Source organism: Mesoplodon mirus (genome assembly GCF_964341445.2).
Source record: "Mesoplodon mirus genome assembly, chromosome: 4".
NCBI lineage: Eukaryota > Metazoa > Chordata > Mammalia > Artiodactyla > Ziphiidae > Mesoplodon > Mesoplodon mirus.
The window spans coordinates 114,540,434-114,560,721 of NC_138979.1; the positions used below are offsets into that span (position 1 = coordinate 114,540,434).

Genomic DNA, 20,288 nt, shown 5'->3' on the forward strand with positions numbered 1-20,288 from the left:
CTTTCTCCACGTCTGTCTCCAAATAGTTTTTCCCCTGGTGCCCTGGCCTTTTTTCTCCAATCCCGCCCCCCTGGGTTTTCGCATCACTTTCCCACTCTGCATCTCCTTGCTCCAGCCCCGTCCCCTTCTCCTCTCTCCCTCAGGCTCTGTGCTGTGCCCTTCAAATCCCAGACCCTTCCTGCCCCGCTCTCACCTTATAGATCTGGCTGTTCTCTTCATGGGCCGCACCCCGGGCGTGCAGCTGCATCTTCTCCTTGCTGTTGGACTCAAAGTCACAGATGTTGCAGCGCAGGTGCAGGGTGGGGACAGACCCATAGGGAGCCCCATCTCCCAGGGGCACTGGGGAGGGGGTGCCCATGGCCCCACCCCCCTCCCTCAGGTGGGCCGCCAGCTGGTACTTCTGAGCATGTTTGTCGGTCTTGAGGTGGAGTTGGAAGTTGGCCTTGAGCTGGGTGCCATAGCAGCAGAGCTTGCAGCGGTGGGTGTCACCAGCTACCTCCTTCCACTCGGCCTCTGGGAGGCTCCGGCCCACGCTGCAGTGGTAGAGCAGCAGCTCCAGGCTGTCTGTGCTGAAGGCCTGGCACACGAGGCATCGGAACACCTTCAGGGATGGGCTGTCATCTGGGGGCGGCGAGGCAGGCAGCCCGTCGGACAAGGGGCCCAGAAGCTGACTTTGAGGCAGGTGGGCATCCGGGGAGGGGCTGCCTGGGGCTAGGGGACAGAGACAGGTTAGTGGCCCCAGGAAGGAACAGGGCAGGGTCAGCTTGCTGTGTGGGAATGGGAGGGGTGGATGCCGAGGGAGCTGGCGTTATTTAAGCGGCGGGGCTGGCCCTGGGGAGAAAGCAGGGAACCGAGTTTGGCCCCAAGAAAGGGAAAAGAGAACACCCAGGGAGCTTACCAGCTGTGGGGAACTTGCGGGCAGGTGCTCCGAGGTGGTGGAAGCCATTGAGAAGCAGCTGGGCTTCCAGGGGCTTGTCTGGCCTCAGCCCGGGGCCAGGCAAGGGAGCCTGAGGCTGCCCTAGGGCCTGCGGTCCGAAGTACTGGAAGAGGTCAGGGGAGGTGGCAGGGGCAGCCCCTGCTGGGGGAGGGGGGCCTGGCCCTACCAGCCCCGGCGGCAGCCCCAGCGGCAGCCCCTGGTGCAGCATGAGGACGTTCTGCATGTGCTTCTCGGAGGTCATGTGGATGCGCAGATTGCGGGAGATGTTGGTCTCGTAGCTGCACACCTTGCACTGCCAGGACGCTTTGGTCTTGGGCTCCTTGTCCCCCGCGGGGGGGGGGAGCGCTGCCTCTGTGGGGCTCCCCTGCCCCACCGGCCCCGCCTGGAAGCCCTGCAGGTTGGCCAGGTGCTTGTCCGACTGCATGTGGATGCTGAGGTTGCCCTTGGTGGTGGTGGAGTAGTTGCAGACGTCGCAGCGGTAGGGCTTGTAGCCACAGTTGTAGCTCTCCCCCCGGGCGAGGCGGGGGTGGGCGCCCCCAGCGCTGCAGTAGCTGCAGTGAGTGTTGCTCCCAGGGTGCTTCTCCCGCATGTGCACGTCCAGGGTCTGCTGGTACTTATAGTGCCAATTGCACTTGGGACACTTGAGCGTCTTGCAGGAGTTGCGCGAGTGTAGCAGAGCCATGTGGCTGGACAGGCTGAGGCCCTGGAAGGCCGCAGGGGCCGGGGTGTAGTCGTCGGCCGGGCGATAGGGCTGGGGCGGGTCACCGGGGTCTTCGGGGGAGCCCCCTGGGGCAGGGAGGACGCCCCCGTCCTTGGAGGTGGGTGAGCTTTGGTTGAGCGAGGGGCAGAGCCCTCCCTCCTCCTCTTGCCCCTCAGGGAACCAACCTGGCCCTGCCTCGCCTGCCAGCGTCGGCGATTCTTTGGCTTGGCTTGGGCTGGGGTTCCAGGCGGCCGGGGTTGTCAGCGGGGAGGGTGGGCTGAGGGCCATGCCTTCTTCCACGGGCAGGACAGGGGCCTGGGCTTCGGCCGCAGCGGAGCCATCCTCGGTCTGAGCTGCGTGGGCCTCCATGTTCACGGTGCTGCTGTTGTCAAGGGGTATTTCTAAAGGGGCGTGAGCAGGCAGTTGTGGTTCCAGGAAGCTCAGGAGGGCCACGCAGCCCTCGTCCCCCTCCCGGAGCACGGCTGGGTTGCCTGGCAGGCCCTGGTGTTGAGCAGCGGTTAGCTTCACCCCGTGAGACTGTGTGTGACCCACAAAGGCCTGGGGCCTGCCGAAACCCAGGCGGCACGGGAGGCAAAGCCAGAAGAGTGCCCTGGGGTCTCCTCCCCTGCTCCCCATGGGGCCATCTTTGGGATCTCCAGGTGGGTTTGGAGCCAGCTGGTAGCTCCAGAAGGCTCCATCCCTTCCCTCACAGGTGGCCGGAGATGGCGCTGAGGTATCGTGGGACAGAATTTGGTCAGAAGAGCTAAAGCCTTGGATTGGGTCAAAGCCATGTTGGATGTGAAGGGCAGTGAGGCGTACAGGGGGCGGGTGGGCAAGGAAGGGCAGGCTGGGCTCTTCCTTGATGCCTGCCTCACCCCAGGGGAGGCCCTTTGGTAACGGGAGTTCGCTGCCACCTGGCAGGGACAGCTTGGCCACTAGGCAGGCCTCACCGCCAGCTGTGAAGACTAAGTGGTCGCTCAGGTCCACAGGAGGGAGCCCTCCTCCTCCCTCCCCCTGCTTCTTGTCCTCTTCCGCCCCCAGGCCCTTTGGCGGGGAGCCACCACAGCCAGGCTCCTCTTGGGGCTCCCCTATCTCCTTTGGTGGAACGAGGCCACAGCCTGGCTCCAGGGGCTGCCCCCCGGGCTCTGAGGACCTCATGCTCTCAGAGGCGGAGGGGGCCGCAGGGGGATCTTTGGTGACAGGATCACAGGGGGTGCGGGGGGAGGAGGTGTCCGGAGGCGGGGATGGGGCATTGTGCCCAGGGGAGGGGGTGGTGCCAGCGGTAGAGGACGAGTTAAGGGTGGCCATGGCAGACGGAGGACAGCTGGGGGTTCATTTCAGCGTGACAGCCAGGACCCTGTGGGGGAGACACGGAGAGAGCGGAGCTGTGAGGTAGCAGCGGAGACACCCAGTCAGGCAGTTGATTCTCCGGATCCTCCGGCCCCACCCTCCTCCCTGAGCGCCGGATTCAAGCACCCATTTGCCAGCTTGAAGCTTCATTACCTTAGCGTCTAACAGACTTCAAAGTGAACATGTCCAGAATCAGAACTCCTTATTTCTGCCCTGAACTTGTTTCTTCCCATCTTCCCGATCTCAAAAATTGGTACCACCATTTATCTGGTTGCTTAGGCTAGAAACCCAGTTTCCTCTCGCCCTCACCCACAGGCAGGCAATTTGACAGCAGTCTCTCAAGCGAGCGTCTCAGCCTTCCATTCATCCTCATCTCCGTCAGCACCACCCTGGCCCAAGCCATTACTGTCGCTTTCCTGAACTAGTGCAACAGGCTCCACGTTGGCCTCCACTTCCACTACTGCCCTTCCTTCCACTCAGAATGATCTTTTATTTAATTCTCAATTATGAGAAATGCCAAACATACATAAAGATAGACCAAACAATATAAGGAACCCGTTTGTACTCATCACCCAGCTTCAACAGTCTCCAAACTCAGGGCCAATCTTTTTTTTTTTTTTTAATTGAAGTGCAGTTGATTTACCATGTTGTGGCAATCTCTGCTCACAGCAAAATGACTCAGTTACACACACAGAGACATTCTTCTTTATATTCTTTTCCATTATGGTGTATCACGGGATATTGAATATAGTTCCCTGTACTATACAGGAGGACCTTGCTGTTAACTCATGACCAATCTTGTTTCATCTATATCCTCACCCACTTCCCCTTTTCCTGTATTGTTTTAAAGCAAATTTCAGGCATCATAATCACCTTTCAAAATGTAAACCATGCTACATTCTGCTGAGAACCCCATCAGTGAGTTCACTGCGCTGTGAATAAGATCCAAACTCTGCTCCCTGATCTACAAAAAAGGCCTATTTGATCTGGCACCTGCCTACTTCTGACACATCTTTAATACTCTCCACCCCACCTGGCTGGCTAACTCCAGCCCACTGGCCTTCTTGGTTCCTCAGACACAGCAGTTTCATTCCCACCTTAGCAGCCGAGCTGTTTACTCTGCCTGCAGTGCTCTTCCCCCAGACTTCTGCCCAGTGGCTCCTTGTCATTCGGTGTCTGCTTAAATAGCACCTCTTCCAACAGGCCTCGCCTCTCTACAGAAGCTAACACAACCGGCAGGGGGGATGGGGGGGTAGGGATGGGGGGGGAGGCGTATTTTCTTCAGAGATTCATCACTACCTGATATTTCCTGGTTTCCTTATTTCTCCCTTCTAGAAACTAAGTTCCACGAGTGCAGGAACTCTGCTTTATTGGTTGGCCTATCATTGGTACCGAGAAAGATGCCTGCCACATACACATACATGTCTGTTGAATAAATCAGCTCCGGGAAAGACCCTCAGATTTTCCATACCCTGAAGAGTTAGTTTCCCAAAGTCAAGGTCCTCTTGCCAGAGAGGCTACAGTGACTTTCCTCTGGCCTGCAGACACCATGCTACTCTCAGATGCATTCCATCTCTTGTCACAGGTGGGAGAGCTTCTGGCCAATTGAAAGACAATGGCTTGTATGAGATGAGCTGCCCCCTCCTCCTCCCCAGGGATTAAAAAAAAAAGTAACAGTAATAATATTAAGGTACATATAGCATGGTCCTGGCACTGTATTAAATGCTTTAATCAATTATCTCATTTAATCTCACGACAACCTTATTTTATGGGTGAGGCACCCAAGAAAGAGAGGCTGAATAAGCTGCTGAGTGTCACACAGCTCCAAGGTGGTGAGACTAGGAAAGGACGGGCGGGCACAGAGCTAGACCCCAAAGCTGTGGCCTGGGCTCCTCCATTTACCCGGACTGCCCCGCAGACACAGTACTGGCAAAATGAGCCTCCCAAAGTCTAGAAGTCAGGATTCCTGAGCTGCCTCCAGCTGACTAGGATTACCGAGCCCCACCCCCTTTTTTACCTTGGTCCCCCCTCAAACTCACCAATTCCCCCATGCCTCACCATCCCATGCTTCTCCCAGTGTCCCAGGTGGCCTGACTCCTCTTCAGTTCTCAATTATCAGCGGATATCAAACGATTAAACCTTTAGCGCTCAGGCCAGAGTGCCGCCAGGAAGTGGTGTGGCCTCTCCCGCCTTGGGCAGCCTCTAACCCTCACCTTCAGATTCCCTGATTTGGAATGGGTCCTTGGTCTGGCCGCACTCAGCCTGGAGGCCCCCATTCCCACTTCCCTCCTCCTCCTGGGGGACCAGCCAGGCGTGAAGTCGAAGGAGGAGCCATTAAGGCGCTCCGCGAGGGGCTGGCTCTGCATACTAATGAAAATGCAAATCAGCACCTGGGCCGGGGCTGGGGTGGGGTGGAGAACTAACAGGGAAGTAAAGGAATTGGACCGGGGGCGGGGGTGGGGCGTGGGGCAGTTATCTTACGTAATCAGAAAGCTGAAGCCCTGAAGTTGTGGGATAAAGGTATTCTTCCTATGGAATCCTTGGGGTGCCGGGGGAAGTGGGGAGATACACGTGCTGCAGTGTGAGGGCCTGACATTCCACTGTCACCCCCATAATGGAGGCTCACCTGGTAGGAAGAACTGAGACCGGGCAAGAGCGGCCCCTCCTGGGCCCTGACACTGAGGGCTGAACCTGGTGGGTGCTCTCCCCGTGCTGGCCCACCTCACATCCGTCAGCAGCTTCTCTCTGGCTCCCGAATCACAACTCTAGATCAAACTGCAGAGGAGGGCTAGGAAGACCTAAGCCTCAGATCCTCTCTCCAAAGCTTTTACTTCCCAGGACTGGAAAAAAGACAGCTGATTCCTAGCTAGAAACCAAAGGAGCTTAGCTTTGGGCTAGCTAGTGGGTGAGACCTGGATCAGGGGAGGGAGGGGAGGTCTGAAGCTGTTTAAAATTGCAAATCTCTTTCCCTCTCCCCTCCCCCTCCCCCTCCCCCTCTACAGGAAAGAATTTCAATTGCAAATTTATCTCTGCCTCAGTGCCTCTCTTCCCGCTCCCCCCACTGCCACCAACTCCCCTCCCCCCTTCTTCTCTGTGCTTCTCCCATCACCCACTATTTATTACAAACCTTGAACTGCAGCAATTATTTTTTCACTTTCCCCCCCTCCTTCCCTTTTCCTCTGCCTCAGTCTTTTCTTCTGTCCCTCTCTGAATCTGTGTCCCTTTCTCTGCCCTTCCTACCTTGACCTCAGTTTTCATCTCTTTCTGGAGACAGGTCCCCACGCACCACGACCAGGCCCAGAGTCTTATTCTCCCTCAGACCACTGTCATTCCTCCTGTGGTTCCAGGCTTTCCTTAAGGGCATCTCCTCTCTCTCAGGGTACACCTTAGACGTGGGGAAAGGGAGAAGGCGAGCCCTTAAAGGCCCTGGCATTCCTGCGTGTGGAGGAGGGAAGGAGGAAGAGGGCGGATCGGGTGTAGGGTGGAGGTGGGGGGATAGTCAAAAGGAAGGACCTGGGTAGAGGCGAGGGCCGGGGGCCCGCGAGCAGAGGGGTTAGGGGGGACAGAGCAGGCAGTGGTGGCGGTGTGATCAGAGCGGAGATTGATGTGAAGGGGCGCCACAGACGGCAGAGAGAGTCAATAAAACGAGAGGATCACATTAGCGGCGACAGAAAGAGCTTTAAATTACAAGGCTGCCGCCACCGAGGGGGATGGGAGGAGGCAGGCCTGGAGCCAGGGGAGGGTGGAGAGTTCTGAGGGTGCAGTCATCCCCTAAGATGAATCATCTAGCTCCAAAATGGCCCTCAGCCTCCAGAGCTCCCTTGCTGCCCCTTCATTCCATCTCCCTCCCTAATGCTTCCTTCCCTCACAGCGTGAGGAGAAAGGGAAAATGGAGAGAAAGCTATGGGGAAACAGAAGAGATTTTGGGGGGGTGGGTACTGCCCTCTTCCTCTGTCCAGACCCAGGTCCCTCGTTATTCCTCAAGGAGAGAAGGAAAGGATGGCAGTGCTACTTCTTTCAAAGCTCAGCTAGGGACTTGTTGCCCCATCAACACAGTCCCCGAACTGAGATATTCTTCCATGGGAGGTGGGCAGAAAGGCACCCTGTAAGTAGCTGGACAAGAATTCCTACTTCTTGAAATGTACCGTACTTAGAACAGGAAGATGCCAGGGAACCAGGAGGCTTCAGGACAGACAGTAGGACCCAGAGAGCTACAAAGAAAGATGTTATGAGAGGGACAGAAAGGCTTGGATGTGAAGTGGAAAGCTGCAAAGGCGGGCTCTGAGACCACAAAAGACAACATTCTGAGACTTCAGAACCCGAGAATTACAGGAGCCAAAGGGACAAGGGCAAAGGAACGACCAAAGAAGTAAGGCCTGAGGAAAGGAAGTATGTCCTCCTCACCGAGGAGGCGCCAGGCCGTGGGGCCTGTAGAACTAGAGGCAAAGCTGGCCAGGGGCACTTCCTCTGGGGCTGGAGCCCCAGCAAGACCAGGACTCCCCTGGGCTGGAGCCCCCTCCCACCTCTGGCAGAGCTGGAGTGGAAAAGTGACACGACTTCCCTCTAGTGGTTATGGAGGGAACATCACCGAGGAGAGAACAGGCCCGCAGGAACAGACTGGCTTTCTCCTCCCAGCTCCCCTCCTTAAAACAAAAAACAAAAACCCCTCTCCTTTCTTTTCTTCAAACCCAACGACAGGGCAAAGTCTTCCCCAGCAAAGTCGGCCAGAGGGCACTGGCACATTTGCTTACAATTTGCATACAGTGATTTCCAAGTCCGAGCCCTCCAGGCATTTTTGCCTTTCACTTTTCCAATTGTTCCATCTATCCTCTTTCCTTGGAGCCCATTTTAGGGACCTTTTCTTTCTTCTCTCTGAAATCCCTGCCTCCAGCCTGCCCTCTTCCGCACTAACTTTGCCCTGCCTTTCTCTCCTTTTGGTTTCAACCTGTTGCTTTTAAGAGGCAGCCACAGAGGGGAGGGGAAGAGAAGCAGGAAAGATGGAGTGTGTGTGCCCACATTAGGGGGGTCAGTTGGTACCAACAGCAAATAAACTCTAACCAGGTGAGATTCCTTTTCTAAGGCAGTGGAAGAACATGGGCTATGGATTCACTTAGATCCAGGTTCAGTCCTGGCTCCCCGACACTCACCAGCTGTGCAGCCTTGGTAAGTTACTTATCCACTCTGTTTTCTCATCTGGAAACTCCCTGGCCCTCACTCCCAAGTGCTCTTACAGGAGAAGGGTTTACAGCTGGCTTTGTGCTGTTATCTAAGCCCGGGTCTCTCCAGTACACCTACAAGATCACACAGCTGCCACCGCTGTCCTTACCCAGCTGTTGTGAGGACTAGTACAGGTAACATGTGAAAAGTGCCCATACTGGTGTCTATCAGGTCAGGTCAGTTTCTTTCCTTCTCTCTGGCTCTCCGCCCTCGCCACCCCGAGGGGGGCAAGGTGTGTGCAGCTAGGCTGACGCTTTCCTTCTGTCTTGCCCCTTCTTGACCTGGACTCATCCTCTCATCTCTGCCCTTTTTGACTGAGGGCAGATTCTTTGGTGGGCAGGCTTTAAATCTAGTCTGCCTAGCAGCAGACTTCATTTCTCACCAGGCCCTCTCGATTGCTGCATCTAGAGACATCCCATTATCCCAAACCAGAGACTGGAAGCTTTGCCCAGGCTCACACTTGCATCAAAACTATTATGGCCTCTCCTTGCATTAAAACTATCACTTTCTCTGTCTCTAAAGCTTACCTTCTATATTTAAAAAGAAAACAAAAAAAGGTACTCCTGTTCCTCCATTTTAATTCTACCTATCTCTCCTAGACATCTCCCTGGCATCCGAATACTTAGGGAGTGTTTACGTTGTGCAAGAGAAGTTTTGTCCAAAAGAGAGAAAATAAGAATGGCAGGAAATGAGACAGGCAGGAAAAGGAGTATCATAGAGGGTAAAGAAAGACAGCCAAGGCAGAAGAGGACGGAGGAAGAAGGCAGGGAGAGGAGGGAAGGAGCGGGGAGCTGGATCTCGATCTGTACATGTAAATACCGAATCTTGAATCTTGGAGAATCCTGAATCTCGTTGAGCGCTCCCAGTTTTGGCAGCAGATTGGGCAGGTGGCCTGTCCCCAGTGAGAGGGATGGAGCAAGCAAGATGCTTAAAATGGGCATGCAAGATGCTTAAGGTGGGCGGGAGGGAACTGGGTGGGGTGTGAGGAGAAAGGAGAGGCTGAGAGGAAGACGATGGGGGTGGGAGGGAGTAGACAGGGCTAAAAGGGAAGCTGTGGATTAAAACCACAACCAGAGAGGAACATCCATCCACATTTGCGTGGCTTTGTTGAGATGTGCTGCAGCATGTCTGCTGCTGGAGGAGAGGGTGTTGTGGACAGGAGTGGAGCCTCTTGCCAGTGCATCTCCCTCGGTGATGCCACAAGTGTGATCTTGTAGGTGCACTGGAGAGACCCAGGCTTCGATAACCGCGCAAAGCCAGCTCTGAACCCTTCTTCTGTGCGAGCACTCCAGAGCGAGGGGACAGGGAGCTGTGCCCTTGAATTTAGATCCAGGATCCTATCTGATCCTGGCATGGGGGACCTCTGCGGAAGACCTTTGATCTCCCTGAACTTGAAAAGAATTACGTGCAATTCTTCTAGAATTACTTGGAAGGATGCCATTGTAAGTGGCTGTGTATATAAATAAATCCTTCTGGTTCTCTGATTCTGCATGAACCCTTGTGATAGTAATGACTCTGTTTAAATACTATTAAAACAATAACAAAACAACTAATAATAATAGTATCTTTCAATGTTTACCTTGTGTCAGGCACTGTGCTGAGCCCTCTGGAAGCATCACATCACCTAATCCTCCACTACAATCTGATAAAATAGATACAGCCACTCATTCCCATTTTACAAACATGGAAACAGACTTAGATGGGTTATGTAATTAAGGTCTAACACTTGGACAATAGAGTCGAGATTGGCCTCAGGTAGCCTGACCCCAGTGCCCTGCTCTCGAGTTAATTTGTAAGCTTCTGAGCTCTGGCAAGCATTCTGAATGAGACCCCTGAGTCTGAGTGTGTTATTCTGCTCTTACGTGTGTTGCTTTGAGCATATGTGCTGTCATGCTCTCCTTTGAGCTTGAAAGTGTTAGATGGCCTTCTCCCAGCTGTTCGTGTAAGATGGGCCAGAACAGGCCACTGCTTTGTGTGACTCCAGGGGGTGCTATTCGCGTTGCAGTCTATGCACGGGCCCTGGCCATTCTGTGTGTGTGTGTGTGTGTGTCTCTCTCTCTCTGCTGGGGGTGGGGATGTGGTGGGTATCAGATTTCTGATCACCTCTCTGAAAGTTGGAAGTCTACATATGTGTATTCTTAATAGCATATGAACTTCAGAAAAAACGGTATGGTATTATTTTAAAACAGCCTTTAAGGTCAGACACCTGGAATCATACTCTAGTTCTATTCCCTATGATGTAAATGTCCTCGGGTGGGTTGCTTAAAGCTTGTTGCTTCATAAATAGAATGGGGAATAGTTCCTCCTGGAGTTGTGCCCGTTGAGACGATCATGACTGAGACTGGCACTTTGTGTGTGATCAATAAATGGAAACGATAATTACTCATCCATGTGTCTTATTCCCCGAGTTCGGGTGTACGTGTATGTTTATTGCTTATTATTGTGTGTGTGGCTGAGGGCCTGGGCATAGCCCTGTCCCGGCACCTCTTCGGGATTAGTGAAGGGTCTCCCCGAGGCTCTCGGTTACACCCGCGTGGGCCCTGGGCTTCCCGTTCAGCGGCGGGGTGTCCTGTGCGGGTGTGCTGCCACGTGCCTGGCGTGCCTGTTTGTGCTCGGTGGCCCGGCTGGCGCGGGCGTGTTTGGGGTGGTGGTAATTACTGGGATGGCCCAGCCCTAATGAGTGTGATCTCGTTACACTCTCACCGCCTCTAATGGAGCTAACCTCATTTCACAGCCATTAGAGATGGAGATGAGGCCCCGCCCCCGGCCCCGCCAGCTGCAGCTCCCGCACCCCGGCCACGTCCTTTCCCTCCGGCTCGCCATTTCCCCGTGCCACCGCTCCTCTCCCTCCCGGTCCTCTGCTCCTCCTTCCAGGCTTCCCTCTCCCGTTCCCCATTGTTCTCTTCCCTTCCCGTCTTTCCGCGCCTCTCTCCCCTGCCCTCCTCTTCCCTCGTCCGCCGTCCCTCCTCTCCTCCATTCCTGGCTTCCTCTCTCCTTTCCTCATCCCCCTCCCTCTTTCCTCCCCGGGTCCGTCTGTCCTCCGCGCCCTCTTCTCCGCGCCCCTCCCCCGCCCTTCCCTGCTGCTGGCCCTCCCCTCCCCCACGGTGCCCCGTCTGGCCAAAGGACAAATCTCAAGGGGAAACCAGCAAAGACAAACAAGGTGCAGTGACTTCATTATCGTCGTTAATTTGCCACTTCAGTTCCTCCCACAAGGGTCAAAGCCGGCACGGCTTGAACTCAGGACTGACGCGGAGGCTGGGCCGGCCGCCTGCCTTTTCCGCCTTAAGCCTCTTCCACAACCGCTCGGCCTCCCTCCTCCTCGCGGCCGTCATTTCTCTGCAGGGGGTCAGGCTCCGGGTTTTTTCTCTTCCTTTTCTTAGCCCTCGCAGCCTCAGCCTACCGCCTTCCTTCCTTTTTCATTTAAACCGTGGCCTTCTCTCCACCTCTCTCCCGGCTCCAAGTCACATGGTTTTTACCTTTGACTCCCTCTTTCTCGTCCTATTCAGCCTGCTTCCGCTTTTCCCACTCCTCCCTGCCCCGTCCATCCTGAACCAGTATCTTGGTCTTCCCTCTTCCTAACCTCAAGCACACTCCTTCCCCTAAAGCACCGGGATTTATCTCTAGGTTTTGAAAACCACATAGCCTGATGAAGCTGGGGACGGGAGGAATGAGTTTGTGGTCCAAGCAGGAAAAGTGGTACAGAACGTGGAAATGGCTGGATAGAAAGGAAGACCACTGTGATGGGGGGTGGGGGGCGTGACAGGCACACGAGTCAAAGCAAGCAGCAGAATCTAGACTCAGACACCTGAGACTCAAGACACACTGGGCCCCAGAGAAACAACTTGCCAAGACCAGAGAAAAAAGAGGATGGGCCAGAGGGCCTTGGGCTTGAGACTGAGGGCTGGGGTGGGGTAGGGGTGCATCACCAACAAAACAAGGAGTGAAAAATCTGAGGATGGAAATGGCGTTGACCCCATCAGTTCCTCAGGGAAACACAACCTAACACTCCTGTCCCACCCTCTGCCCTCCTTCACTGAGAAGTCAAATGATTGGCAATTGACTTGACCTTTAGCCCATTGCCAGCCCCAAAGGGAGAGGCTGAGGGTAGTTGGCTGTAACTGGAGGAGGCACCAGGGAAATGTCCACACGTGAAGTAAACGTTTCTTCACCCACCCCTGCCCCACCTACTCGGCACATCAAAATGCCACAGAGGACCAGACAGCATATGAATGCCCTCTTCTCTCCACAGAGAGTGCTTGCTACTTATGGCCCTCTAATTTCACAGGCCCCTGTGCCAACACTGTTCCACTGGGTGGCCCTGCTGTGATTCCAAGGCTGGAACCCTGGCTTCAGTGTAATACCATATTCCTGCCCAAATACAGAGGCAGCTCCTGTTCTCTCATTTGACTTTGAAAGAGAGATTTTGAGGGGTGCTGAGCTGTCCTGGGAGGGATTGGGAAAATGTGTCTTCTTCCAGGTGTGCACCGCCCGCACGGCAGTGGCACAGCTTGGGGACAGGAGAGCAGGTGGACCTCAGCCCTGTTACCCCTTAACTGGGCACCCTAGACAACTGGACACACAGGCCCTGTTCTGCACAAGTGCTTATAAGAGGGGGATACTGACAGCCAATGGGATTACCTCAGGGTGCTGAAAGGCACCTCTAAATCCTTCACCCTGTCTCACCAGCCTGGGGGGGGGGGAGGACGGGTGGGCAGGCAGTCCCCTGGGGCTTTCCACAGAGAGGCAAGGGGCTCTAGAAAAGTGAGGGGTGGGATGACTGAGAAGCCAGAGAAGAAAGATGGAAAAATCAATGAAATGAGTTTCTAACAGTGAGGTAAAGGACCGCCGTGTCGACAGCCTGTCGCCTGCTGCAAAATATGAGCTGCCCAAGTCCATGGCAGCGGCTGACAGTGCATCCAGCCGCCACTGTCCTCCCTGCAGGCCCCCGCCCACTGGCCCCTTCTCCAGCTGCCCTGGCCTTTCTTATTATAGCTAGACTCTCCCCCAGGGCTCCCAGCTCGCTTCCTCTCATCCAGAGCTTCTTTCCTAGATTCCTTTGATCCATTTGCCACAGGAACAGGTTAAGTTATAATTCCTGATTGGGAGCATCTTTCTCCTCTATGGCTTCCATGTTTAGACTCCCCACCCTTCAGACCTCAGAGCTGTGATGAGCTCTGCATCTCCTGCCTCTCCCTCTTTTACTTTATGTCTCTCGACTCCAACAACGCATTGCGTGGTCAGATGTCAAGGCCATCCCTCACAGGGTTTCGTACATCCAAGTCTGTGCCTCTTTCTGCCTTTTGGCTCACTTGGCCAATGCTGACTTCCTTGTAATTGTCTGGATTTGGACAGGGTGTTTAGGATGGGCCTGGAATTGATTTATGAACTCTTTGTGATCAGCATGTGCGTGCGCACGTGTGTGTGTGTGTGTGTGTGTGTACATGTACTTATGTATTTATATATGGCAGATTCAATTGTGGTTTCACGATTGGGAATGGGGTGGGGTAAGGATGTTACTTCCAATTCAAAATCTCCGACTCTGTCTTTAGAAACAACTCTCAACCTTTTCTGGAAACCACCTCCTTTCTCTAGCCTCCTCCGTATCTTCCTTCTGGGCTCCTAAGACTGTTCATTCATGTTTTCCTCCCATTATCTCTTCAAAGCCTCCCCAGATCAGCCCCTAGAGTCAGCCCTGGATGCTTCCAAGTGGGCCCCTAACCCATTCTCTCCTCTCTCTCTGCCTCAGATCTCACAGTTGCTCCCCTCCAGCCTTTTCCTTCAGTGTCGGCTTTCCCAGCTTGCCCATTTATGCAGACTTAGGCCTGAGGGGCGGGGTGAAAGGAAGGTGGGCAAGTCTTTTCCTTAACCTCTCCCTATTAATTTGACCTCTTGATCAATAGATATTAAGCATCCTCTGTGTGACAGACATTGTGCTAGGTCCTGGAAAACGATGGGAAACTAGACAGATGCAGCCCCTGCTCATATGGCCATCAGGACTAACCCTGGATCTCTCACCCGACAGCTTCTCTCAGAGTCCCCCCTTTTTTTCCCCTCCCTCCACAGCCAAGTAACACCATGCCCTCTGGCATTTCAGAATCCTTCCCTATTCTGTATCCCTGCTTCACACAGCTCTCACACAGCTCCTATCCCCTCTAATCTGCATTTCCAGCTTCCGTCTCCATTCCTAAACCCAAAGCAAGGTTCATCTTACATTTTCAGGGACTCCCCTCCCTGCTCACAGAGCCCTTCTCCTTTCACATCCTGTAAATGCCATTTCCAGCTCTCTTCCTTCTTTCCTGCTTTTCAGTCCTGCTATCCCGTCCTCAATGCCCCTGTCTCCTGAGGTCCCTTTCTCTTGCTCCTGCAGGCTCTAGTGAACCTCAGGTGCTCACAAACAAGACTTCATTTGGAGCTAAGAACAGCTCCAGGGCAGCAAGGTCAAGCTACCAGACGCAGGAATCCTACAGATTTGACTCTGGCCCCGGCCCTGTATGTGTGCAGCTCCCCAGCAAAGCAGCAAGTTGTTCCTCTATGGGTCTTAAGGTAACACCGGCTGCTCTGACATCATGGAGGGAGGACCCCTGTCAGGTTGCCAAGGCAACACCAGCAGTTTATGACATCAGAGGCTGGAGGTCTTTGGTGCTCAGGGGTCTAGAAAGATTCCAGTTCCTATCAGCTAAAGTAAGTGGGAATTCTACTTTTTCATCTCTTTGCTCATGTTGCCCTGGCTTGGGGTTGAAAAGCAAAGGCCTCCAGTGGGGCAGTGAGGGATGCGGCCAATGGAATGAGCCAGATCTCTCCTTCTCTTCACCAGGTATCTCTGCACTCTCTCTCCTCTCCTTTGGCATCTCTCTCTTTTGGGGCTTCGCCCAGTGGTATTTCTGCTCTGCCTTTTTTCCAAATCGCCCCTCCTGCTGTGCTCTCTTTGCAGCCATCATGCTGTGTCCTTCTCACACCAGAGGCATTTGTTTCCTTTGATATCTCATCTCTCCTCTTTCCCCCTACCAAGCTCTGTGCAGCTCTGATCTGCTTCAGCACTCCTCCCTTTGCCTTCCATTTCCCTTCTTTGTACCATACTCTTTTTGCACCTCATCTTATTCTTGCATTCCTCCTTTCCCCCATTTTACCACTGTATTTATTCCGTTCATATTGCTTTTTCTGGTGACCTTCCTCTTGAGAAATAATCTATCCTTTCTCTCCCTCTCTCCTTCTGTATCACTATTAATTCATGTTTTATTTCATTCTCCCAATTTTTCATTAATCACCCCTTGGTTCCTCCCCTGCCCCCCATTCCACATGTATTTTCATCCCTTCCTTTGCGCGTTCCTCACGTCATGCATTTCTCTACCCCATGCATTTATTGCACCCGGCCTCCCCTTCCTTTCTGTCACTCTATTCACCTCTGAAATTTTCCATTTTCTGCCCATATCTACCTCCTCCTTTTACCCTTCAAGCTCCTGAAGTCTGGAAAAACAATAATGGGCTTAAAACAAGGTAAACTCTCCAGACTCTTTATCCACCTTTCCCATTCTTTAGGCTGAATGAACCTGGCCCCTTGTATAAGATACCAATAGCTTCTGTCACACTAATGAAAACTGCCTCGTAAAGAATCATGCTGAATCCAAATATGATAAGAATGAGGACCCAGGAAAAAGATGAATTAGAAAGTAGAGAAAAAGCCACAGATGTCTAGAATGAACTGAAAGATAAGGGGCAACCAAGCAGGGTGGAGCTTAGAATCCCAGAGAATGTCCCTTTACAAAATCAAAGTTGACAGTGAATGAACATAATGGCCCTGACTGATGAAGGGGTTATATGCCCCTGGAAGTCCAGTAAGTTGATTTCTTGGCCTGTTTATGTGCTTTCACAAACCATACTTCCCAACTCTCCCAGCCCCTTTGCTCTCTGGTACATTCGCTGCTGCAGTTAAAATGCTGGGTGAGAAGGTAAGGAATACAAGAAACTTAGGGTGACCAAGAAGAAAAGGTAGGAAGAGTGCAGATTATGGGAACAAGGGTGAAGAAGAGGCAAAGGAGATCATGGGAGGTAGGGATGGGGAAGAAAGGGGGTGAAACAAAATGGGGAAATGAAATGATATATAATGGTAAAGTGAGGGAAGGGAGGAAAACCAAGTCAGAGAGGAAGAGGTTTGTGGTGGGAAGCTCCTGGAGAGGCAGATGACACACAGGAGACCAGAGGTGAGGTCCTGATGGGGGACACAGGCGCATGGCAAAGGGGACAGTCAACAATGCTAGGAAGTTCCAAAGCTCCCTGGGTGAAGATGGAAGAGGAGGCCATTCTGGCCATGCTGAAAGGGCACTCGAATCCTTGGGGGAGACACATTTGCTCCATCCCTCCACTCTTCCAGGCCTCTGACCAGTGACTGCCACAATCATCAGTCATGACTGATAAGCAAACACTCCAAAGCGGCCTGAAAAGGCCAGAGATAATCCGTTCAGACCCTGAAGGAAAGGGCATGGAGTCCTAGATGGGTAGAACAGTCAGGCAGCCAAGGAGTAACACACAGTGACAGGGACACACAGGGAAAGGATCACCCGGGTAGGAGGTCACATCCGGAGACAGTGACACCCAGACAGACTCGGAAATGGATGGATGGGGAGAATGAATGAGGTGTAGAATGGCAAAATCCAGAGGTAGGGACACATGGACAGAGATCAGCGGGGCAACAGGAGCAGCAAAACGCGTGGTCGTTGATAGGGCTATTCAGAGAGAGGGACAGACAAGAGCAGATGGAGAGCTGGGGGCCAGGAGAGACACACTTCACCTTGAATAGGAGTAGAGGCCTCCCCTCACCTACTACTCACACCTTTTCCAAAACAAAACAAAACAAACAAAACCCAACCCCCCAAACCAACAAACAACTCAACTTCTGGCAAAACCTAAGATCGAAGATTAAGGGTATCCACGTCCTCTCCCACCCTCCCACCCCGCAGCGCGCTTGCCCATCCATCTGCCTGCCTGCTAGCCGCCTTTCCTCCCCCATCCTGCGGCCGGCGGGGGGCCACCGAGACCCAGGCGCCTCCAGACTGACAGCTCCGAGCCCCCGCACTCCCCCGGCCTCCCCCTCCCTCCGGGACCCCCGCTCCCTGCACAGCTCGGCGCGGCCCGTCTAGGCTCTCGTTACCCTCCATCTGTCCGGCTGGCTGCTGGTCCAGCCTCGAAACCTTTCCCTTCCCGGTCTCTACCTCCACCCCGGCATCTCTCTCTTCGCCCCATTCCCGCTCGCAGGCCCTCTCCTTCTCTCCCATACCCCTGTCCCTCCTTCTCCTCAGGCTCTCGGTGTGTCCGTCTGTCCGTCCGGGTCCCCTCCCCCAGTCCCTTCCCGTCCCTCTCCGTGCCCTCCAGCGGCAGTCTCCGAGCGCCTCCTCTCCCCTCCGTCTCAAGCTTCCAAAGAGCAAGGAAGGGAAGAAGAGAGAGGGAGAGGAGAAAAAAAACCAACCCAGCAGCATCGGAAATCGATGCACTTACACCTCAGCTGGAAGCAGGGACGGGAGTCGAACCGCGGCCGCCCAGCAGCGCGAGGCGGGGAGGGGAGGGGGTGGCTCTTGGAAGGGACTTCTCCGATGTGTTGATTCCTTTTTTTCCCCTCCTCCTCCCTCCCTCCAGCGCTCACTCCGGGGCGTCGGGGACGGAGATGGAAAAAATAAATAAATAAATTCACGGCGGTGAGGGAAGTGAAGGAAAATAATCAATGCTATTTGGCTGCGGCTGAAGTGTTTTCCCGGCTTCGTGAGGGGGTTTCCATTGATTCACCCTGGGCACTCGCTCGCTCCCTGCCTCCTCCTCCTCCTCCTCGCCCTCCTCCTCCTCCTCCTCGCCCTCCTCCTCCTCCTCCTCCTCGCCCTCACTCCTCCGCCTCATTCACTGGCTGGAGCCGAGGCGTCCCACACAATGGAATAATCAATACCCAGGCGCCCGGGGCGGCCCCACTGAGCAGGTGCAGCGGCCCGCCCGCCGCGGAGTATGTCGGGAGTTGTAGTCCGTCCGCCCCCGCCCCGGCCCCCCGGTTCTAGATCTTGGGCCCGTCTGCTTGGCTGGACTGTGGGCGGGACCCGAGGCCCGAGGACAGGCGGACGGCGGTCCCGGCCACCTGCTTGACTGTGGCGCCAGGTCCAAGCCGGTGCCTGCAAAGAGGGCAGGCTCCTTTAAACACTTTGCTGTCTTCTCCTCTTCCTTCTGCCTGCAGAAATCGCACACGTGTTTTGTAATTTTGTTTTAAATCAGCTCTAGAGCAAGTCCTGGGTTCTGCCAGCTTCCCGGAGCCACTCTAGGCCTATCTCTCTTTTTTCACTCCCTTCCTCTTGCTTTATTAGTTCCTGTCCCTTCCAATTGGGCACTAGAACCTTATCTTCCACAGCAATTAGTCTTGGTCCCTGGGAGCTTCTGTCTCCTCCACGTGGTCACAGAGTCCCCAGAGTTGGGTGGGGGGAGGGGAGGTTCTGGCTCCCCATCCTTATCTTCAGTTTATCAGCTTCCATAAGCTCTCCTATATTCTAATAACACTAGCTGCTAAAATTAATTGAGTGCATAGGGACAGTTCCAAGCACTTTTACATATATTAACTTATTTAATCCTCACAACTAGTCTCATTTTACAGTTGAGGAAACCAGGGCACAAACAAGTTAATAAACTGGCTCAAGGTCACACGGCCAATAAGTGACCCCTCCAGGATTCAAATTCTGATAGTCTGACTCCAGACCTCACACTAGCTGCTACAGCCTACTTCTCTCTTTTTTTTTTTTTTTTTTTTGCGGTACGCGGGCCCACTGTTGTGGCCTCTCCCGTTGCGGGGCACAGAATCCAGACGCGCAGGCTCAGCGGCCATGGCTCACGGGCCCAGCCGCTCCACGGCATGTGGGATCTTCCCGGACCGGGGCGCGAACCCACGTCCCCTGCATCGGCAGGCGGACTCTCAACCACTGCGCCACCAGGGAAGCCCTATAGCCTACTTCTCTTAAAAGAAAAAAATCCTGGAGTTCACAGGAAAAAAGGAAGGAGAAAGAAACTAACATTTTGAATCTCTATGATGTGACAGTTTGTCACTGAATTCCTCACACTTAACTGTGAGGCAGTCCACATTTTACCAAAGAGAAAACAGAGGTTTAGGGAGGTGGAGTTGCTAGCCCAATGCCAAACACCAGTAAAGTGAAGATGGGACTCAACTCCAGGTCTGTCTAGCTTTGGAGTCTGGTCTTTCCTTTTCCTTAAACTGCTGCCTTGGCCCTACTGGACTGGACCTTATAACTCACAGAAGAGATTAAGTCTTCTTCCTCTGGGCAACAAAACTGATAAGCAAAGGACAGATGAAAAGCAGGCCAGTGAAAGGAATTAGGGGCTGGGGTCCCTCCCCTCTCTGCACATTGGTACCTGTCATAGGATGTGGCGGGGTATGCCTTAAAGAGATCCCAAGTTCAGGATGCCATGTCTGTAAACCAGTGTCCTCTCCACAGTACCTCCCATGGGTCACGTGTTTCCAGAAACATACTGGGGAGAGGACAGGTATTGAGAACCTAGCGCTTCACACCCATCATAGGAGCAGGCCCAGGAGTTGACAAGAGCCACTGTTCCTCAGCAAGCTGCCTTACCCAAAGAATCAGACATACAGTTGATGCCTCCAGCTAATCATAGCTCTGGGAGGGAGTAAGGAGGAGCCTTCTCTATTTTGTCTCCCAAAGCAAAGGGCCATTCTCATGTCTTCCTATATTTTAAGTGAACATAAGTATTTCTCCTATTCCTGACAAAGCCTGCTCAGGGGCCACTGGACAAACTCCTCAGTCTGATACTCAAAACCTTTTCCAACCTGCCCTTCAAGTGTATTTCTAGATTCATCTCTTTCCTCTTACACACGTGCCAGGTGCTCTCTAGCTTCTGAGCCTTTGCTCATGCTGTTCTTGTCACCATCTTGGTCTCCAACCGTTGAAATCCCATCATGTCTTTAGTTTTCATCCAAAATATCATTTCCTCCTCTTATAGAAAGTCTCCCATCCACCCTTATCCTGAACATTCATGGGGATGTATTAACTCCCCTTTAAAACTCCAGAGTCTAGAGTAGCTGTACTGGTC

At 53.7% G+C, this 20,288-nt stretch overlaps 1 protein-coding gene across 9 annotated transcripts in view; it reads right to left on the bottom strand.

Annotated features, from left to right (window-relative positions):
- Window positions 1-18,085, bottom strand: part of ZFHX2 (zinc finger homeobox 2) — a 31,284-nt gene extending 13,199 nt beyond the window's left edge. The window contains exons 1-5 of one of the 9 annotated variants that reach the window (XM_082620154.1): window positions 6,501-6,803; window positions 5,201-5,354; window positions 4,459-4,584; window positions 899-2,994; window positions 194-711 (exon numbers count right to left, since the gene is read on the bottom strand). In XM_082620154.1, coding sequence (XP_082476280.1) covers window positions 194-711; window positions 899-2,945 — 2,565 coding nt within the window. In that variant the 5' untranslated portion in view covers window positions 2,946-2,994; window positions 4,459-4,584; window positions 5,201-5,354; window positions 6,501-6,803. Of the gene's footprint in view, window positions 1-193; window positions 712-898; window positions 2,995-4,084; window positions 4,160-4,458; window positions 4,981-5,026; window positions 5,355-5,613; window positions 5,947-6,227; window positions 6,804-17,693 lie in introns of those variants that run through there. The other 8 variants (XM_082620156.1, XM_082620151.1, XM_082620153.1 and 5 more) reach the window with 8 other exon arrangements.
- Between the last annotated feature and the right edge of the window lie 2,203 nt (window positions 18,086-20,288).